Genomic DNA, 18638 nt, shown 5'->3' on the forward strand with positions numbered 1-18638 from the left:
ATGGGAACCTGATGACATCCCCAGGATATCAATGGCTGTAGTAAAATATCCCTTTAGACTAAGTTTCTGTTTGTGATGGATCTTAAGTAATTTGATACTGGGTTGTGCTGTTCTTTTTTATATGTCTGTGTGAGGGTGTCAGAAGTCCTGGAACTGGAATTAGACAGATGTGAGCTGCCATGTGTGTGCTAGAAATTGAACTGGAGTCCCCTGGAAGAGCAACCAGTGCTCTTAACCACTGAGTCATCTCTCTAGCACCCCCCTGCAATCTCTCTTACTTCCCTCCTCTCCATCTTTTTTGGTCTCACTACATAGCTCTAACTATCCTGGAGCTTACTATGTAGACCACCAGCCTTGCCTCAGAGTAACAGGTATCCATTCACCTTTGCTGTAATTAAAGGTGTACACTACTACCCTTGGCTTAATTCTTGGATTCTTAAAGGTATGCATGCTGCATGTATGTATATTTGTGCTATGTCTCTATTTGTTCATTTATTTTATATAGAGAATTTAACCCAGGCCTTCACCCACACATGCTACACAAGAGTTGCTGAACCACATCTCCAGCCAGCCCATGGTTGCTTTAGAAGTGAATCCTTCCAACTTTTTTCTCTCCTTTTTAGTTCCAGAACTCCTAGAGCCTTTCTTTAGCCAGTAACCTGTGTCCTCTCACTGAAAGAGTTGTTAGTTATGTCCTAGAATTTTGAAAACATTGTCAATGAGAATTGTAAAATAAGGACTCTTCTATGGATTCACTTGAATTAGCTGTTATTAAAATGGATCTAGACTAAAAGTAAACCAACGTTCTTAAAGTGTGAATTGAGACTGTTGAAAGAGGGTGGAATTTTTTTCGCTGAACTTTCCTTTTAATGACAATAGGCTTTCAGGTTCCTGGGGAGATTCATATATTCCTGATATATGACCATATTTCCAGATGTCAGTCTTTAAGACCAGAGACCAGTTCATTATCTGCCCTAAACAAAAACAGTCTTTTAAAGCATTAGAAAATACAAGTGCATAAGTATTAAGTATAATGTTGATTTGTGTAAACTCCAGCTTTCGGGATGTGATTCTATGGAGGAAGAAGGTGCAAGGCATCATCTCAGTAAGCTTTACAATGATGAGGTGATAAATATCTTTTTTTTTTAATTAAATTGGTCTGTACAGTCAAATGATTTCATTGTCTGTTATGTTGTTTGGTGGTACTGAGAGGCAAACCCAAGTCTTTGTACATGCTAGGCAAGTGCTCTACTGAGCTACATTCTAAGCTAGTAGTTCTCTCAACCTTCCTAATGCTGAGACCCTTTAATACAGTTCCTCATGTTGTGGTGACCCTCTGACCATAAAATTATTTTGTTGTTACTTCATAACTGTAATTTGCTATTGTTATGAATTGTAATGTAAATATCTGATATGCAATTCCTGTGAAAGGGTCATTTGAGCCCCAAAGGGGTTGTGGCCCACAGATTGAGAACTGCTGTTAAAGTCCATTTATTTATGTATTTATTCATTCATTTATTTTGGAGACAAGGTCTTACTTTTTAGTTCTGGCTGGCCTGGAATACATTATGTAGGCTGGCCTCCAACTCACAGGGATCTACCTGTCTTTGTGTCCTAAGCCTTTGGGATTAAAGGCATATGCCACCAAGCCCAGGAGCCATTGTCTTTTTTGAGACAAGATCGTGTTAATTATCACAGCCTGGCCTCCCAATTCTCAGTCCACCTATCTGCCTCCCGAGTACTGAGATTACACTTAAGGGCCATCACATGTGGCTCCAATATCCATTTTGTGAGCTGGTTGTATTTGTTTATCAGCGAGGAATAGAGATTTTTCTTTGAAAAAGTTGTACTGTGTGTACCTTCTTGGGGAAGACAGCTTTTGATATTATACACTGATTACACACCAGATTTGAGTACTTACTGTATTTGAAGGAAGGAGGTCATACTGTTATATAACTGCTATAATAATATCTCAAAGTCTGTCAAGAAAAGTTGGTGTAGAGTCTGGCTCCAGGCCATGCTTGGTGGTACAAGCCTTTAATCTAAGCACTTGGGAGTCAGAGGCCAGCCTGGACTACATAGTGAGTTTCAAGACAGCCAGGGCTATGTAGAGAGACCCTGGAGAGGGGGGGGTGGTGCAGGGAAAGGAGAGAGGGGAGAGAAGAAAGAACTAACAGATAAACCAGACACACACACAGACTAGACTGGTTTCAAACATGGCTCAGAGTTCCCTTCTTTGTACAAGAAAGCTGTCTCTCCATTCTTTGTTTTTATGGAAGCAAAGGACTCTTCTCATGCCTTGATTTGCTTACTTTAAAATCTTGAAGATTGTGAAATAATTTTATAATTATTAATGTGTGTTGCTTCTTTAACATCCCTCCTCCATAAGATGGAATTGATTTCCTAGGCAAATGTAGTACCATTGAGCCTGTGTCACACACCCCCAGCCTGTGTTTTCTCTTAGAAAGTGTAAATGTTTATGCTTGGATTGAGCTTGACTGCTTTAAAGTCCCTAAGAGGAATAGGCTTGGCTACTTTGTTAGGTGGCCACCTACTGACTGCAGCTAAAATAATACAAACATGCACTTCATGTGGGATTTTAACTGGTGTTTTCTTAGAAATTATTTAAAAACAATACAAAAAATTAATTTTGTGCACACACAGAACATGTATGTTTTGTGTATATGGAATGAGAACAGCTTTCAGGAGTTGGTTCTCTTCTACCTTGAGGTGGGGTCTCTTGTGTTTGCTGCTGACTCAGAAGCTTCTAGAAGTGATTCTCCTATATCTGCTACCTGTCCTCCTATAAGAGGGTTGCGAGTACAGGCGCCTGCCTCTGTGGGTTCTCTGGTTGTGGCTAGCACTAGTACATGCTGAACCAGCTCCCTGGACCAGCCTGGAAATTACTCAGACTTTTGAGTACAGGATTGTTAGAGGAGGCCAAAATTCTATTTCTTTTTAAGTCATTTTTAGGATCTCAGTATAGGAAAAATAATAAAATATCTCTTTATCTAGTGTTGCCTTAACAGGCAAGGTGCCTAGGGTATGGTTCCTGCTTTAAGTGCACATATAGAGCCAGAACTGTTAACTTATATGCAGTGACTAAGCTCAGTTCAGTTATATAAACTAATAATGAAGATGATTAAATAATATCAAATTTTCTGAGTCCGGACTATTATTTCATCTATCAAAGAGGAACTTTTTTTTTTTTTTTTTTTTTTTTTTTGCCAAGGACTCAGATACCAAGTTTAAGATGAGCAGAGATATGAAGCTCCTGAGACTTTTATACTGCTTTCTCTTTTGGGTGTTGGTGATGGTGGGGTGTTGAGATAAGAGTTTCTCTTTATGTAGCTTTGGCTATCCTGGAACTTATTCTGTAGACCAGGCTGGCCTCTGCCTTCCCAGTGCTGGGATTAAAGGCATGCCAGCTTCTGTGCTTCTCTCTTGAGTAATAGTTAAATGGTTTGCATCCAAGGTCAAACACTAAATGACAGAACAAGAATTTGATCATTTTAACTGTGGAGCAAGTCTGTTTTCCTCTAATCTCTTTCAGAGCTCTGTGGTAAGGTTTGCCTATGATTGTTCATATTCTGTCTCATTCTTTTGAGAGGGCAGGTTCTCACTACTCCCCAGGGAACCTTTGGATTCAAGTAGTCTTCCTTCTTCAACTCCTCAGTAGCTAGCTAAAGGTACTAGAGGTGTGCTCACCCTCACCCATCTTATAATTCTAAGGTTTTGCAAAATGTTTTGTGGGTTTGGCTTTTTTTTTTCATATAATTTGTGTGTTTGATTTTCTTATAGAAAAGAAAAATTTATTTGGCCAGATGAGGCTAGAGGGGACTTGGTTTACAATCTCTGGCTCTGTTATCATCTTGAGATTAGGTCAACTTTGAGGTTTGGTTTTTTGTTTTTTGGTTTTTTTTTCCCTCGAGACAGGGTTTCTTTGTGTAGCTTTGGAACCTGTCCTGGAACTCACTCTGTAGCCCAGGCTGGCCTGGAACTCACAGAGATCCGCCTGGCTCTGCCTCCCGAGTGCTGGGATTAAAGGTGTGCGCCACCACCGCCCGGCAAGAGTTTCTTTTTTAACAGACCAAATTTTGTCAGATTTATTTGATGCAGATGTTTCTTATTTCTAGATATGTTTTCTTTTTGTCTAATAAGAGGATTAGGACTCTAGACCTACAAGAAAAAATGAGTATTTCTATAACTTTACAAAAAAGAAAACTTTTGGGAACCAAATGGCTTTAGAGAGATAAACAGATATAACTGGGATTTAATTATTCAATTTGCTGTGCTGGGTTTTGAACCTAGGCTCTGAATCATACAGTGTACTAGACTTTCTTTCTTTCTTTCTTTCTTTCTTTCTTTCTTTCTTTCTTTCCTTTCTTTCTCTCTCTCTCTCTTTCTCTTTCTTTCTTTCTTTCTTTCTTTCTTTCTTTCTTTCTTTCTTTCTTTCTTTCTTTCTTTCTTTCTTTCTTTTTTTTCTGGAGCTGAGGACTGAACCCAGGGCCTTGTGCTTGCTAGGCAAGCGCTCTACCACTGAGCTAAATCCCCAACCCCCTAGACTTTATTTTTAAATATGCTCCTGACAAGAATCAACTCCATCACTTCCTCACTGGCAGGAAGTGCGTCTTACTTAATTTTGATCAGTCATGAGAGGATGAATGTTTCAGCAATGATAATAGTGACTAGTTGCTGTTGCCTATTTTTTTTATTGCAGGTAGGCCTATCTGCCTAGAGAGCTTGCTTCTTATAATTCCCTCTTAGCGTCTAGTAAGATTTAGTCCAAACTGCTTCTTCCACCTGAATTCAATCCCTGGGACCCACCTAGTGGAAGGAGAGAAGTAGCTTACAAACATAAAAAGAAGAAAATAACATAGAGTAAAATAAATATTAAAACAGAATCTACAAGTAATGGAAAAATCCTCTACTACATCTTTTTGATTTTAAGCTGTGTACAGAAAAGATATGCACACTCACATTTTTGGAAACATCTTGTCTATAGTGCTATTTCAAACATTCTGTATATCTGAATGAAGAATAATTTTTTAAAAAATTAAAGCATAATATAAAATTATTTGTTCATAAGGCATCAAATTTAACTTGCTAAAAGGTCAATACTAAAATAGGAAAAGCAACATTTCTACTTCACGTCAACAACTATACTTTTAAAACTACAATAGTAAATTCTCTAGTTGTGTTTTAATCTTTAAATTCAAAATATAGAAATTCTGTTATAATTCTTCAGAATAGTCTTAGTTTCCTCATCCTTTTTCTTAACTCTTTGTTGTGTCCTTAGTGTTAAGTCTGTCTTCTGATTGCTTCCCTTCACCTGTCACTTGTGTTTTGGAAGTTTTTCCCTCTTAACTTTGCTGCCATCCATTCATCCTAACTTTGCTGCTGTCCATTCATCCTCTCTCTAGACTCTAGAGACACCTTGAAGGTTGTACCCCTGGTGGGTCAGAGGAGGGATGTGAGCACATGAATTAGTTACTTGATTAGACAGACATTGTGGAATTCTACTGTCACAAGGATTGTATGTACCAGTTAGGTATGCTTTATTTTCAAAAATGTCAAATTAAGGGAAATGCATATTTAGTAAATAATAGCTATTACCTTTGATATGTATATTTCCTTTTCATTAAAAATGGCCACATGGCTGGGTTGCCTCGCCCAACCTTGATGCAGGGGGAGGAGCTTAGTCCTGCCTCAACTTGATGTGCCATGCTTTGTTGAATCCCATGGGAGGCCTGCCCCTTTCTGAATGGAGATGGAGGAAGAGTGGATGGAGGTGGGTAGAAGGGGGAGGAGATGAGAAGGGAGGGGAACTGGCCGTTCGGTATGTAAAATAAATGAAAAAATTTAATTTAAAAAAAATGGCCACATGTTGAGAGACTGCATGTTGCCGGCTCCTGTTCTAATGTCCCTTTCTCTTGTGTGCCTTGGGTAATGGTTCTTCAGGTTCAAATATTAATTGCATGATTGGATTGTAAAGTCTTTGAGTACAGAGTCCTTGTCTGATCAGTCTTTAGTAGGGTACTTTGGACTTGAGAATACATGTAAATTAAATTAGCCCTCACAAAACCTGAATCTGGTAGTATTTTTTGCACAATAATTGTCAAATCCTATGTAATGCTAGCTAGAAACTGCTCTTAAAGTGGGAAGAAGATGGAAGATTGTTATCATTTGGAAGTTTGGTTCTTTCTGCTTTATTTTTATGTGTGTCTATGTCTGTGTCCTTGGAATACGGAGCTGGAGTTACAGGCAGTTGTGAGCTCACCCAACATGAGTGCTGAGAACTGAACTCAGGACCTGGAAGTTTCTTTACTTAAAAGCCTTTTCAGACTCAGGGAGGAATACTTTAGGTAGTAATAACAAAAGATGTTGATTTCTGGTCTCTTCTACTTATTCATTTACTTATGTATCTTTTTGGAGTAATTTTATTTAAATTGCAGTGAAGCAGTGTCACACATTATTCTGTTTTTTAAATGACTTTAGAGGTCTTTGTGGTTTCATCTAGCGTTTTCAAATGCTAAGAATTGGAACATGTTGTTGGTGTTTGTGTGTGCGCGCACATGCTTCTACATGAGCTCAAGTGGAATGCATGCATAACAGCCATTGGGTGACTGAATTCACAGTGAGTAAGATTTTATGGTGATATAGTACACAGTGGTTGGCACCTTTAATTTCTTAGCTGTCAGTCAAGATTATTGCCCTTCTTTTTGCATTTGATAGATATTTGGAATGTCACAATTGTTTTCATAAATATTTTTAACAATAGCTATTCTTTGACAAATTCCAGGAGGATACTTAATCTTTAAAACCACTAGTATATTCTCTACAAATGTATTTTCAGCATGTGGGGTAGGGTTCTGTGTGCTCTTACTGGCTTTACTTTCTACTTCTTGCCTCCTCCTTTGACCAGCATCTTGGTCAGGTGTCCCACTATTGCCTTGAATACTTGGCTTCTTTTAGACACATAAAGTCTTAGTTTTGGGGCACAGCTTTCAGTTTTTTACTAGGGCCTTTTGTTCTTCCAGCTACTAGGATCTAAAGATGAGAATTTTCCTGTACTCTTCCTCTACATTCTGTATACATAGAGCTCTTAGAACTGAATTCAGCTTCTATTTTCCTCAGTGCACTTGCATGTTTTTTCAATTGTTTTTAGTCTCTTTGCTGTCACTGTCTTCTGGGTTGTTATTAGCTAGTATTTTTTTCTTTTCCCTTTCTTATACACACTGCCTTTCAGCTAGTTCCCCTTAAGTATGATGTATTTTTGTTTTTTTTTTCAGATTAAAGTAGCTGTCAACCTAGAGTAGAACACTGACCCTGGGTTAATACTATCTATTAACTTTATCTTTGGTACCCAGTGTGGTGGCAAAGGTCTGTTATCCCAGTACTCAGGAGGCGGAGGCAGGAGGATCTTAAGTTCTGTAGACAGCTTGAACTACATAGTAAGACCTCCTTTAAAAAACAAACAAACAAAAACAAAAACCCAAGGTCTGGGGATGTTACTCAGTAGGAAGGCATTGGATTGATCCTTAGCCCCAATCCCAAACAAAACTATTTTTCATTCTTTGCCTTCTTAATTCAGATTCTGTCTTGGAATTAAGCTCATTTTTTCCCTTTACCTTTACACAATAACAAAAAATAAAGAATTAGAAAGGAAAATGCTTAGAGATCATGTTTATTATGTAAAGTTTCAAGGATACACACAGTATGTAACAGGGTAGTTTGATGCTTCTATGTACCTATCACTTAAATAACTGGCAACTTTGTTATAATTCTTTATCCCACCCCAATTTACTCAGAAATACCTCTTCAGTATGTATCTTTAGAGGGTTTTTTGTTTGTTTCTTTGGTTTTTCCAGACAGGGCTTCTCTTGTGTAGCCCTGGCTGGCTTCCCAAGTGCTGGGATTAAAGGTGTGTACCACCACTCCCAGGCTTGAGGTTTTAACTTCTCAGTTTACTTCCTCATATACAGATCACCTCTTCAGTTAATTCAGTAGATTATTCAGTCCCATCCCGTCCTTCCTCCCAACCCCCACAGGGTTTTTCTGTGTAGTTTTGGTGCCTGTCCTGGATCTCGCTCTGTAGACTAGGCTGTCCTTGAACTCACAGAGATCCACCTGTCTCTGCTTCCCAAGTGCCGGGATTAAAGTTGTGCACCAACTGATTATTGGACAGTGCTACTTGTGTACTGATTCAAATCTACTTCTGTATCATTTGTCCTCAGATATCCAAGTCTGCCTTGTAAAACTCATGAATAGATTTATAGAATTCAATAGACATTCATATGTTTTAGTTACATTTTCATTAATTTGTATGGGGGTTATGGTACACATGTTCTAGTCGGAAGACAACCAGTGGAAGTCATTTTGCACACAATTGTCAGGTTTGGCAACAGGTACTTTTCCAGCTGAGCTACCTTGCCAGTCATAGAGATTTTATTAAGAAAAAAAATTTTTTTTAACCTATCACAGCTTTTGTAGCACAGTTTGAGAATATAGTAGATAGATACTGACTTTGAGTTCATATTTTTGGCCTAGATCTTACTTGTGTCCATGGAATTATTTACCAGCAGCCCTAATTTTCTCCCTGGATAGTTTTTACAGTTCTAGAAAGCATTTGTTTTCAAAGGCTGGAGACCTGGTTTTAAAATTAATTTTGAATTTTGTGCATTTCAGAAAGATAATAATGTATGTGAAACCTAGTAGGAATTACTCTGAATTTGTATGACAATGTTACTACTATTTTAAAGTTAAGTGCTTTTTAGTAATTTGACAAAAATGAATTTCATTTATTTGTTATTCATTCATTCATTCATTCATTCATTCATTCATTTATTTAGATTGAGTCTCTCTATAACCCTGGCTGTCTTGGAACTCCCTGTATAGACCAGACTGGCCTTGAACTCAAATTGCTGAGATTAAAGATGTACTATCAGGCCCAGCTTCAAAATAAATTTTAAAGTTTGTTAATCTTTAACTAACTTTATTATAAAAGTAGTTCATTATGGAAAATAAGATGAAATATACTCAAGTTCATACATTTCTAAATTTTAAAATCATTACATCCACTATTTTGATGTTTGTCTGCCAGTTTTTTGTATATGTTCATGGATTTATTGAATTACATACAGTAGTGCTCTTTTTCTCCCCTCTTCTCAGTTATTATTTCCCTGCTGTCTTAGTTGGGGTTTCTATTGCTGTGAAGAGACACCATGACCATGGCAACTTTTATTAAGAAAAAAGTTTAATTGGGGCTGGCTTACAGTTTCAGGGGTTTAGTCTGTTACCGTCATGGTGGGAAGCAGTGTGCAAGCAGACATGGTGCTGGAGAGGGAGCTGAGAGTTCTACATCTTGATCACAGGCAGCAGGAGACTGTGTGCCACACTGGGTATAGCTTGAGTATCTAAGACCTCAAAGCCGCCTCCACAGTGACACAGTTCTCCAACAAGGCTGCACTTACTCTGACAAGGCCATACCTCCTAATAGTGCTACTCCCTATTTGCCAAGCATTCAGACACATGAGTCTTTGGGAGCCATACCCATTCAAACTACCATACCTGCTATGCCCTTGAGCCATAGTAGTACATCTTAACATTCAATTCTGAAGCTTGTTTGCTGATTTCTGGTTATAAACCAAACAACTCATGCTTTATTTCATGTAGTTCTGGTGCATATATTGTCACGTTTATGACCTGAGGTAAAGGTCACCAATTTTACCTTGGTTGACTCCGCATTCTAAGACTGGAGACCTAAAAGTTGGATGGTTCTGTATACTGCATGGAAGATTTGAGTTCAGCCTTCCAACACTTTATGGTTTGTTCCCATCTCTGTGGGATGGGAATTTCTTAGAAGTAGAGACATGATCTTGCAAATATTAATGTTTCTCTTTCCTTGGGGCCCAGTATAGAATAGATACTCAATTATGCCAAGTGTCATTTCTTTAGCTGCAGGTCAGCAATACTTAATCTATACTTAATCTTATTGCTGTGGAGCATGCTACTTCAAATTTAGTTGATTAAGCTGGGCGTAGTGTTACATGCCTTATAGTACCAACTTCTTAGGAGGCTAGCTGAATTCAAGAATTCATTAAAAAAAGTATTTTGAGGTCTCCTATGCTCAAGCTACACCCAGTATCAATTCACTTCCTGTCGCCTCTTGATCAGAATGTAGAATTTCAGCTCCTCTCCTGCACCATGTCTGCCTGCATGCTGCTATGTCCCATCATGATGACAGTGGACTAACCCTCTGAACTATAAGCCACCCCATTAAATGTTTTCCTTTATAAGAGTTGCCATGCCGGGCGGTGGTGGCGCATGCCTTTAATCCCAGCACTCGGGAGGCAGAGCCAGGCGGATCTCTGTGAGTTCGAGGCCAGTCTGGGCTACCAAGTGAGTTCCAGGAAAAGGCGCAAAGCTACACAGAGAAACCCTGTCTCGAAAAAACAAAAACAAAAAAAAAACAAAAAGTATTTCATAAAGATTGCATGTCTACCTGAGTTACAATCATCTGAAGGCTAAATTGGGTGGTGGAGGATTCATTTCTAAGATGATTTCTTCATGTGGCTGTTAGAAGAAAGCATCAGTTCCTCACCACATGCCTTGAGTGTGCTGCTAGTGTGGTAGCTGGTTTCTACTAGATAAAGGAGCAATCAAGAGGGAAGTTCCAGTGCCTTTTACTATGTTGCATGCTGTATACTGACATTTACTTGTAGACATGCATGGGAGGGTGCAAGTACATTTGCAGGGCAGTATCAGATGTCTTCATCGGGCTCTCTCTGCCTTATTTTTTAAAGATTTATTTTATTATTTATTTATGTGTATGTATGAGTATAGATGCCCTTGGAGGCCAGAAGAGTGTGTTAGATCTCCAGGAGCTAGAATTACAGGACATTGTGTGCTGTGAAATGAACTCCTATCATCTATCTTAAAGAACAGCAAGTATTTTTAACTACTGAAACTTCTCTCTGGCCTCTTTTCACCTTTTTTTTTTTTTTTTTTTTTTTTTTTTGAGATAGAATTTCTCACTAAACTGGGAGTTCCAGAGTTCTGTCTCTGTCTCCCCAGAGCTGGGATATAAGGTGCATAGCAATAAGCCAGACTCAGAGATACACAGTATTGTAAGTTTCCCTTATGTGATCCTAAATAGACACTATAGTAAATGGGAATAGGATGGGATCCAGTGGGAGTGGGGATAATATGGGTAATGAAGGAGGAAATATCAAAGTATCTTATATAACATGTATGAAATGTTATAATAAGGCCTACAATGTAGCTCTGTGGTAGAGTGTTTCCCTAATACTAGCAAAAAGTGGGGAGAGACAATGCAATAATGAAACCCACTATTTTATACAATCAACATACATCAAAACAAAGAAAACCCCTGTAAGAGAACTGGGGGGTAGGTGAGAACAATTGATATTTTGATAAGCAAAGCTCATGCCAAGAGAAAAATTGATTAAATAAATTAGGACATCTTTTTTCTTAAAAAGATTTATTTATTTATTATGTATACAGTGTTTGCCTGCATGTATGCCTGCAGGCCAGAAGAGGGCACCAGATCTCATTAGATGGTTGTGAACCACCATGTGGTTGCTGGGAATTGAACTCAAGACCTTTGGAAGAGCAGCCAGTGCTCTTAACTGCTGAGCCATCTCTCCAGCCTGACATCTTTTTTCTTAAGACTAGTTATGGGGGCTGCAGAGATAATTTGGCTGTGAAGAGCTGCCAGTGCTCTTCCAGAGGACCTGGGTTTGATTTCTACCACTCACATGGAAGCTCCCAACCATCTGTAACTCCAGTTCCAGTGAATCTGATGCTCTTTTCTGGCCTCCACAGACACGCATTACATGGACACGGCATATAGACATACATACAAGCCAAAAACCCATGCACATATTCAGAATAAATCTTTTTTTGAAAAAAAAAAAAAAAGGCTCATTATGAAAGTTCACTTTTATAATCTCAACAGTTGAGTGTCTGTATGAAGGAGGGTATCCATCCAAAATAGCAAGCCAGTGACTAACAGAATATAATCATAGTATTATAATACATGTGGCCAAAATATTTGTAACCCAGAAATAAAAAAAAACTTGTACAGCTCAATAGTAAGATGCATACAAATTCACACAGACATATATACAAACAGGACATTGGATGATATTGCAATAGATATTTAACCAAAGTATGTGAATAGTCAGTAAGTACAGATAATCTTCATTAAAACATCTCTTAATCATTAGAAAAACAAGGACTAAAACCACAATGAGGGGGCTGGCTCAGAAGGTAAGAGCACTTGCTCTTGACCTAGGTTTGGCTCCCCAGGACTCAGTTCCAGAGGATCTAATGCTCTTGTGGCCTCTATGGGGACCCAGCACAAACACACAAAGCATTTACATACATGCAGGCCACTTAGTCACTGTTACATTGCTGTGAAGAGACACCTTGACCAAGGCAATTCTTATAAAATAAAGCTTATAATTGTGGGTTTGCTTACAGTTTCAGAGGTTTAGTCTATCATCATCATGTCGGAGAGCATGGCAGCAGGCAGGCAGGCTGGAGGTGTAGCTTAGAGATATATCCTGATCCATAGGTCAAGAGAACAAATTCCACCCCTGGTGATACACCTACTCCAACAAGGCCACACTGCCTAACATTTTCAAATAGTGCCATTCCTGATGACTAAGCATTCAAACACAGGAGTCTATGGGGGTCATTCTTATTCAAGCCACCACAATATACCTTTTTAGAGTAGGAAAAAAGACAGTAACGATTATTTTAGCCAGGCATTGTGATGCACTCAGGAGGCAAGGGTGGGTGAGTTTAAGGCCAGCCTGATTACATACAGAATTCAGGCCAGCCAGAGCTGCATAGTAAGACTTAAAGAGAAACAAACAAACAAACAAAAAAAGCCAAGACTGATAATTCTAGATGTTGCTAATGATTTGTAGCAGCTTAAAACTAATGATTGTTCATGGATATGTATGATAGTACAACCACTTAGGAATACATAATTTAGCACTTTAAGTTAAAAGTACTTTTTAAATATTACCTGGCAACTTTACTTCATTTAGAAGCAAATGTACACTAACATGTGAGTCATAAATTACAGTATAGCCATATAATGGATGTCACTCAGCAGTAAATGAAACCATGGAGGCAGCTTAGTGGTAGAGTGCTTCCTTATCATTCGTAAGTTCCTGGATTTGAGACAGGGCCATGGGGTGTCTTTGTGAAATCTTCCTACCAGTAGTATGTGCTGGTATGTATGGTCACTTTGCCATTTGACATCTGTTTCTATAGGTAGGTAGGCAAAAGATAACTTATGATTTCTTGTAACCAACTTGTCTCTTATGGTTGCAGATTCTCACAAACACAAAGATAAACATAAAGATCGAGAACACCGGCATAAAGAGCACAAGAAGGATAAGGAAAAGGACCGGGAAAAGTCTAAGCATAGCAACAGGTAAGGATTGAGCAACAGGGCATCACTTATTAGGGAGTTGGCATCCTTGGTTCCCATGGATAGGTATCATCTTGAGGTGAGGCCAATAGCATGGGTAGCAAAGTAAGAAACTGTATTTGCTGGAATTGTTAAAGAGAATGCTTTTATAATTCAGGCCTCACTTGGGATGTTATTGTTTAGATCATGATATACAAAGCAAGCACATTGAGTTTTCTTTTAATAACATTTCATAATACTAAAGTATAGATCTATTGTAATAGGCTGTTTAATCAAACATACAGAGCTTACCTTTGTAAAAAAAAATGATTTGATGCCATTGTTCCCTAGATTTTAAAGCTATATTTATATTTTAAAACTATTTCACTAGTTTTTCTTATTGTCAGCAGACAAGTTAAGAGAAAATTTCTTACCATTTTGTGATTTATTTATGAATCATTAAAATAACCAGTTTAATTTTCTCTAGTGAGGATATTTCTTCCCAAATCATGTACCCCTACTGGTTTTTCTACTACACAGTCATTGCTTATAACTTGATCAGCTAGTTTATTTTATTTACTCTTAATACTAATCTCAGCACTTGAAATGAGTTTTGGTTCTTGTGCATCTTACCTTCTCCAGTTTACACTTGTCCAGCTAATAGTAATATCTATGAAAGTAGATTTGAGAGCAAAGAATATTGCCAAAGATAAAGAACCTCATGTCACGATGATACGAAGGACATTAACAACTATTCGTGTTTCTTTAGTATTATCACAGCCTCAGAATATGCACAAACATAAACTATTACAATTTTGAAGAGAATTAATAATTATAGGCCACCATGCCCAACCTAAATTTAGGCAGGTTTTGGTATACACTCTGTCTTTTAATACACTTTTATAAACCAGTAGCCTTTTTGCCAGGAAGCATTGAAAGAACTTGGCCTGCGTTTCTGTGACTGTAAGTCTCTAATTCATATGTGGTTAAGTTTACGAGGACAGTTAACCAGATACCTTGTAAGGAAGCTTGCAACTGCTTCTGGTTTTGACCATTCCCTAGACATAGTTTTTACAGCAAAGCAAGTGTGTAAAGGTTATACTCTAATACAGTTCTGGTATAAGTGATTGCTGATGTTCTTAGTAGTGTGAGGTTTCTTTAGTTTTCTGTTGTTGCAGATTCATTATTCTGAAGCCCAGAATAATTAAAACTTAGAATGACCTTTTTCAGATGCTTACAAATCCTTTTTTGGTTTTTCTTTCTGACCAAGCCTAGTTAACTTTGTGATTATTATCCTCATTTCAGCTGTTACTGTTAGGGAGCAGGAGTTTGGGATGTATTTCTGTGTCCCCTCATCTAGATAGTAGCATTGATTATTTGTCACCAGATTGTACTTGGGACTCAAGTCCAGGTATTACATTCCTGTGCAATAATAGTAGTAAAAACAGGAGAGCTACCTTTCTTTCTTCTGGTGCTGTGGACACAAACCTGAAAGAATCCCACCTTGGTTATTTGGTTTCACTCAAGGTGCAAAACAAGGTAGCCAATATTGAAGATGATTTCATTTGTTTCTTTGTGTGCACAGAAGTCTGAGGTCATGTCTACAAAAGTCACATTATCCAGTAAGAAAGAGTTGTGACTCCAATCAATATCCCCAGTAGATTATTCCTTACAATCAAAACAAACAAAAATCTAACTCCCTGCTTAAACAAAGTCAGCTGTGTTGCCAATTTACCCAAGTACAAGCACTGTCCTCCTTAGCATGTTGTAGGTTCCCTTAATTTTTTTTGTTTTGCTTTGTTTTTTTTCAAGACAGGGTTTCTCTGTGTAACAGCCCTGGATGTCCAGAAACTCAGGACCCAGCTGGCCTCAAACTCACAGAGATCCACCTGCCTCTGCCTCCCAAGTGCTGGGATTAAAGGCGGGCTCCATCACCACCAGGTTATTCCCTAAATTTTAAAAGACCAGCTCATGTCACTGCCTTTCTTTTTGGATCCTAAATCCCTCAAATTTGTCACTAAAAGCACTAGTCACATCAAATTTTGACCTTAGGAAAACTCATCTCTGTCTCCTGTTTTTGTTTTTGTTTTCGTTTTTCTCGTTTGGTTGGGTTTTTTGGCCTGTGATGTTGCACAAACATTTACACCAGTCAAGTTAAATTATTACTTACGTAATTTATTATTTATTTTATTTTATTAGATTTAATTTATATGTATATGAGTATTTTGCCTGCATGTATGTATGTGAACCACATGTGTGCCTGGTGTCCACAAAGGTCAGAAGAAGAAGACATCAAATCCCCTGGAATTGGAGTCTGTGGGTGGTTATGAGCCACCATGTGGGTGCTAGGAACTGAACCCAGGTCCTCTGGAAGAGCAGCAAGTGCTCTTAACAGTTTCACCATCTCTCATTTCCTCATTTATTTCTTGACCTATGATTATGTGCTGGTTACTTTTTGTGAACTTGTATGAGTTACAGTCATTTGGAAAGAGGGAACCTCAATTGGGAACTTGAGAAAATGCCTCCATAAAATCTGCTTGTAGGCAAGCCTGGGGCATGTTTTTGATTATTGGTTGATGTTAGAAGGCCCAATCTACTGTGGGCTGCGCCATCCCTGGGGTTGTATAAGAAGGCGGGCTTGGCAAGCCATTCGTGATAAGCCAGTAAACAGCATTCCTCCATGGCTTTTGCTTGACTTCTGCCTTGGCTTCCTTCAATGGATTGTGACCTGGGACATGTAAGCTAAATAAACCATTTCCCCCCAAGTTCCTTTGGATCAGTGTTTTATCACAGCAATAGAAAGCAAACATTTTTACAGTTCATATTTAAAAAAAAAACACTTTGAAAGAAAAGGACTATTTTTCCAGCTCCCAAGGTGTTATTGGCTTGTAGTCTGACCAGACAGCCCTCTTAGTCATTCATTAGTAGTCATATTTTCTTCAATAGTAGGTGTGATATTGAAAAGCACCATAAAACAAAAGGCCAAGTTCTGTCATTCACAAGCTTTGTCATAATCCAAGCATTCAACTTCTTTGTCTCTTTTTTCCTTTTTGGATGACTGTGAATAACATTACCTGCCTTGGCAAGCTTTTGGATTTGTTTATGTACATGATAGCTCATTATAAACTGTAACATGCTAAGTAATTAAGATAATGATGGTGACAGTGTTGATTACCAGAAAGCCTAATAGAAGATCATGTAGATAAATTGGAGCTGTCAGTTTTTGTAGTGGGATCTAATTCAGTAGTTAATTATTGATCCATCTAATTTGGAGTTAAGGCATTTTCAGTTATTTCTATCCTTATTGTAGTGAATACTAATCATTGCTTTTAAAATTTCATGGTGGAGGCAACTTTTTTTTGAAGACAGGGTTTCTGTGTAGCTCTATAGACCAGGTTGACTTGCTTGCCTCTGCTTCCTGAGTGCTGGGATTAAAGGCGTGTGCCACCGCAACCAGCTCATAGAGACAACAATTGAAACTAGACACTGAAAATAGTTAATGATCTCAAAAGGAGGAAAGGTAATGGCTAGAAAAAGAGGTATTCCTGCTTGGCACAGTGACACTTGGCTTAGGAGGTAACCGCATCGGAGAGTCACCAAGTTTCAGGCAAAACTGGGCTATAACTGTCTCAATCAAATATAATAAAGGGGCATTCCAGATGGTGAGAAAAGTATGAAAAGTGTTAGGGGGTATAGCTCTGTGGTAGTACTTTTCTAGTACATACAAGCTCTAATTTTATTCCCATAAACAAAGCATAAACAAGACATTTTACTATTGTAGCATGTATTTTGTTTTGGAAGGAATGCAATTAGGTGGGATACCTTAGTTAATGCTGGCTTGAGGCAGACTACCTACTGAACTGTTTAAAGTTAGTGCTTGATTTTAAAGGGAGGAAGAAGCTACTGGAAACAGTTTAAAAGGGACTTTATAGTACAGAAAAGGTTCCTGTTTTGGATAATTGGCTGGCTCGTTATAATATACATAGCCATTAAATGCTATGACTCAAAACCAAAATGCTAAAGATAAGGAACTTCGATGGAGAAGGAATAGAATGTTAGAATGTGCATTGATTTGGGCATCTTTGAGCACGTCCTCTTTTATCCAGGCATGCAAACAAAGGAATAAATAGTTCCTAATTTCCATTTTACTTTAATTTTCTGTAATTACATATAGTATACCTCTCTTGGCCACAGTTTGACTTTCTATGATTTTCTTCAGACAAGATGTCCAAACTATACTAATGGAAAATTCCTAGTGATAAATTGTTTATAAGTTGTTTTGAGATGGTTACCCAAGGCTGGCTTCAAACTGAAGAGCTGCTTATTGGGATTACATAGGTTTAAGCCACTTACTCAGCTCATAAATTTCAATTTGTATGACTTTCTAAGGAAATACAACCCTGGGACTTGATTCATCTCTCTATACAGTATATCCACGATATATATGTATTCTTAGGGTGTTTGTCAGTAGTTGTCTTGGTTATCTGAAGATCATCTGTCAACACATCATAGTTGAAACTTGTATTCAATTTACCTTTATTTTACCTAATGCTTTCAAAGTGTGAGACTAGTGATGCAGCAATTTAGGATATACCAAAGCAAGCAGTAAAGTGTTTCTTGTAAGTGAAAAGGGAAAGTTCTCAAAGGAGAGGGAGAATAATTATGTGCTGAGAGTTATAGAAAATTGTTATTGTTGATATTAATCCCTAATATGCCTAATTTATAGATTAAATGTTATAGGTATGCTTGTATAAGGAATACCAACCCCCACTCCACCCCTATAAATAGAGTTTGGTACTATCTGTGGTTTCAGACATCTACTAGATCCAAGGTGGGCAACTCTGGTAATTCAGAAGAGCAGAATCCTTGTGATTTTGTTTAGTAGCTTAATGATGGTGGATATTAAGCAGCTACCATGCCTTAGAGCCTTTTGAAAACGAGTTGCTGCCGGGCGGTGGTGGCACACGCCTTTAATCCCAGCACTTGGGAGGCAGAGGCAGGCGGATCTATGTGAGTTCAAGGCCAGCCTGGGCTATAGAGCGAGTTCCAGGACAGGCTCCAAAGCTACACAGAGAAACTCTGTCTCGAAAAAAAGAAAGAGGAAAAAAAAAAAAAGAAAAAAGAAAACTAGTTGCTCTATTTTCCTCAGAGACAACTTTGAAGTTACCTTGAATTGTTTTATTTAAAA

General features: G+C 38.1%; 1 protein-coding gene across 1 annotated transcript in view; it reads left to right on the plus strand.

Annotated features, from left to right (window-relative positions):
* Top1 (DNA topoisomerase I) overlaps nucleotides 1–18638 on the plus strand; it is an 88326-nt gene that overhangs the window by 17550 nt on the left and 52138 nt on the right. The window contains exon 3 of the mRNA XM_059261833.1: nucleotides 13372–13474. Within this exon, the coding sequence (XP_059117816.1) occupies nucleotides 13372–13474 (103 nt within the window). The remainder of the gene's footprint in view (nucleotides 1–13371; nucleotides 13475–18638) is intronic.

The sequence above is a fragment of the Peromyscus eremicus genome, chromosome 4 (genome assembly GCF_949786415.1).
Source record: "Peromyscus eremicus chromosome 4, PerEre_H2_v1, whole genome shotgun sequence".
NCBI lineage: Eukaryota > Metazoa > Chordata > Mammalia > Rodentia > Cricetidae > Peromyscus > Peromyscus eremicus.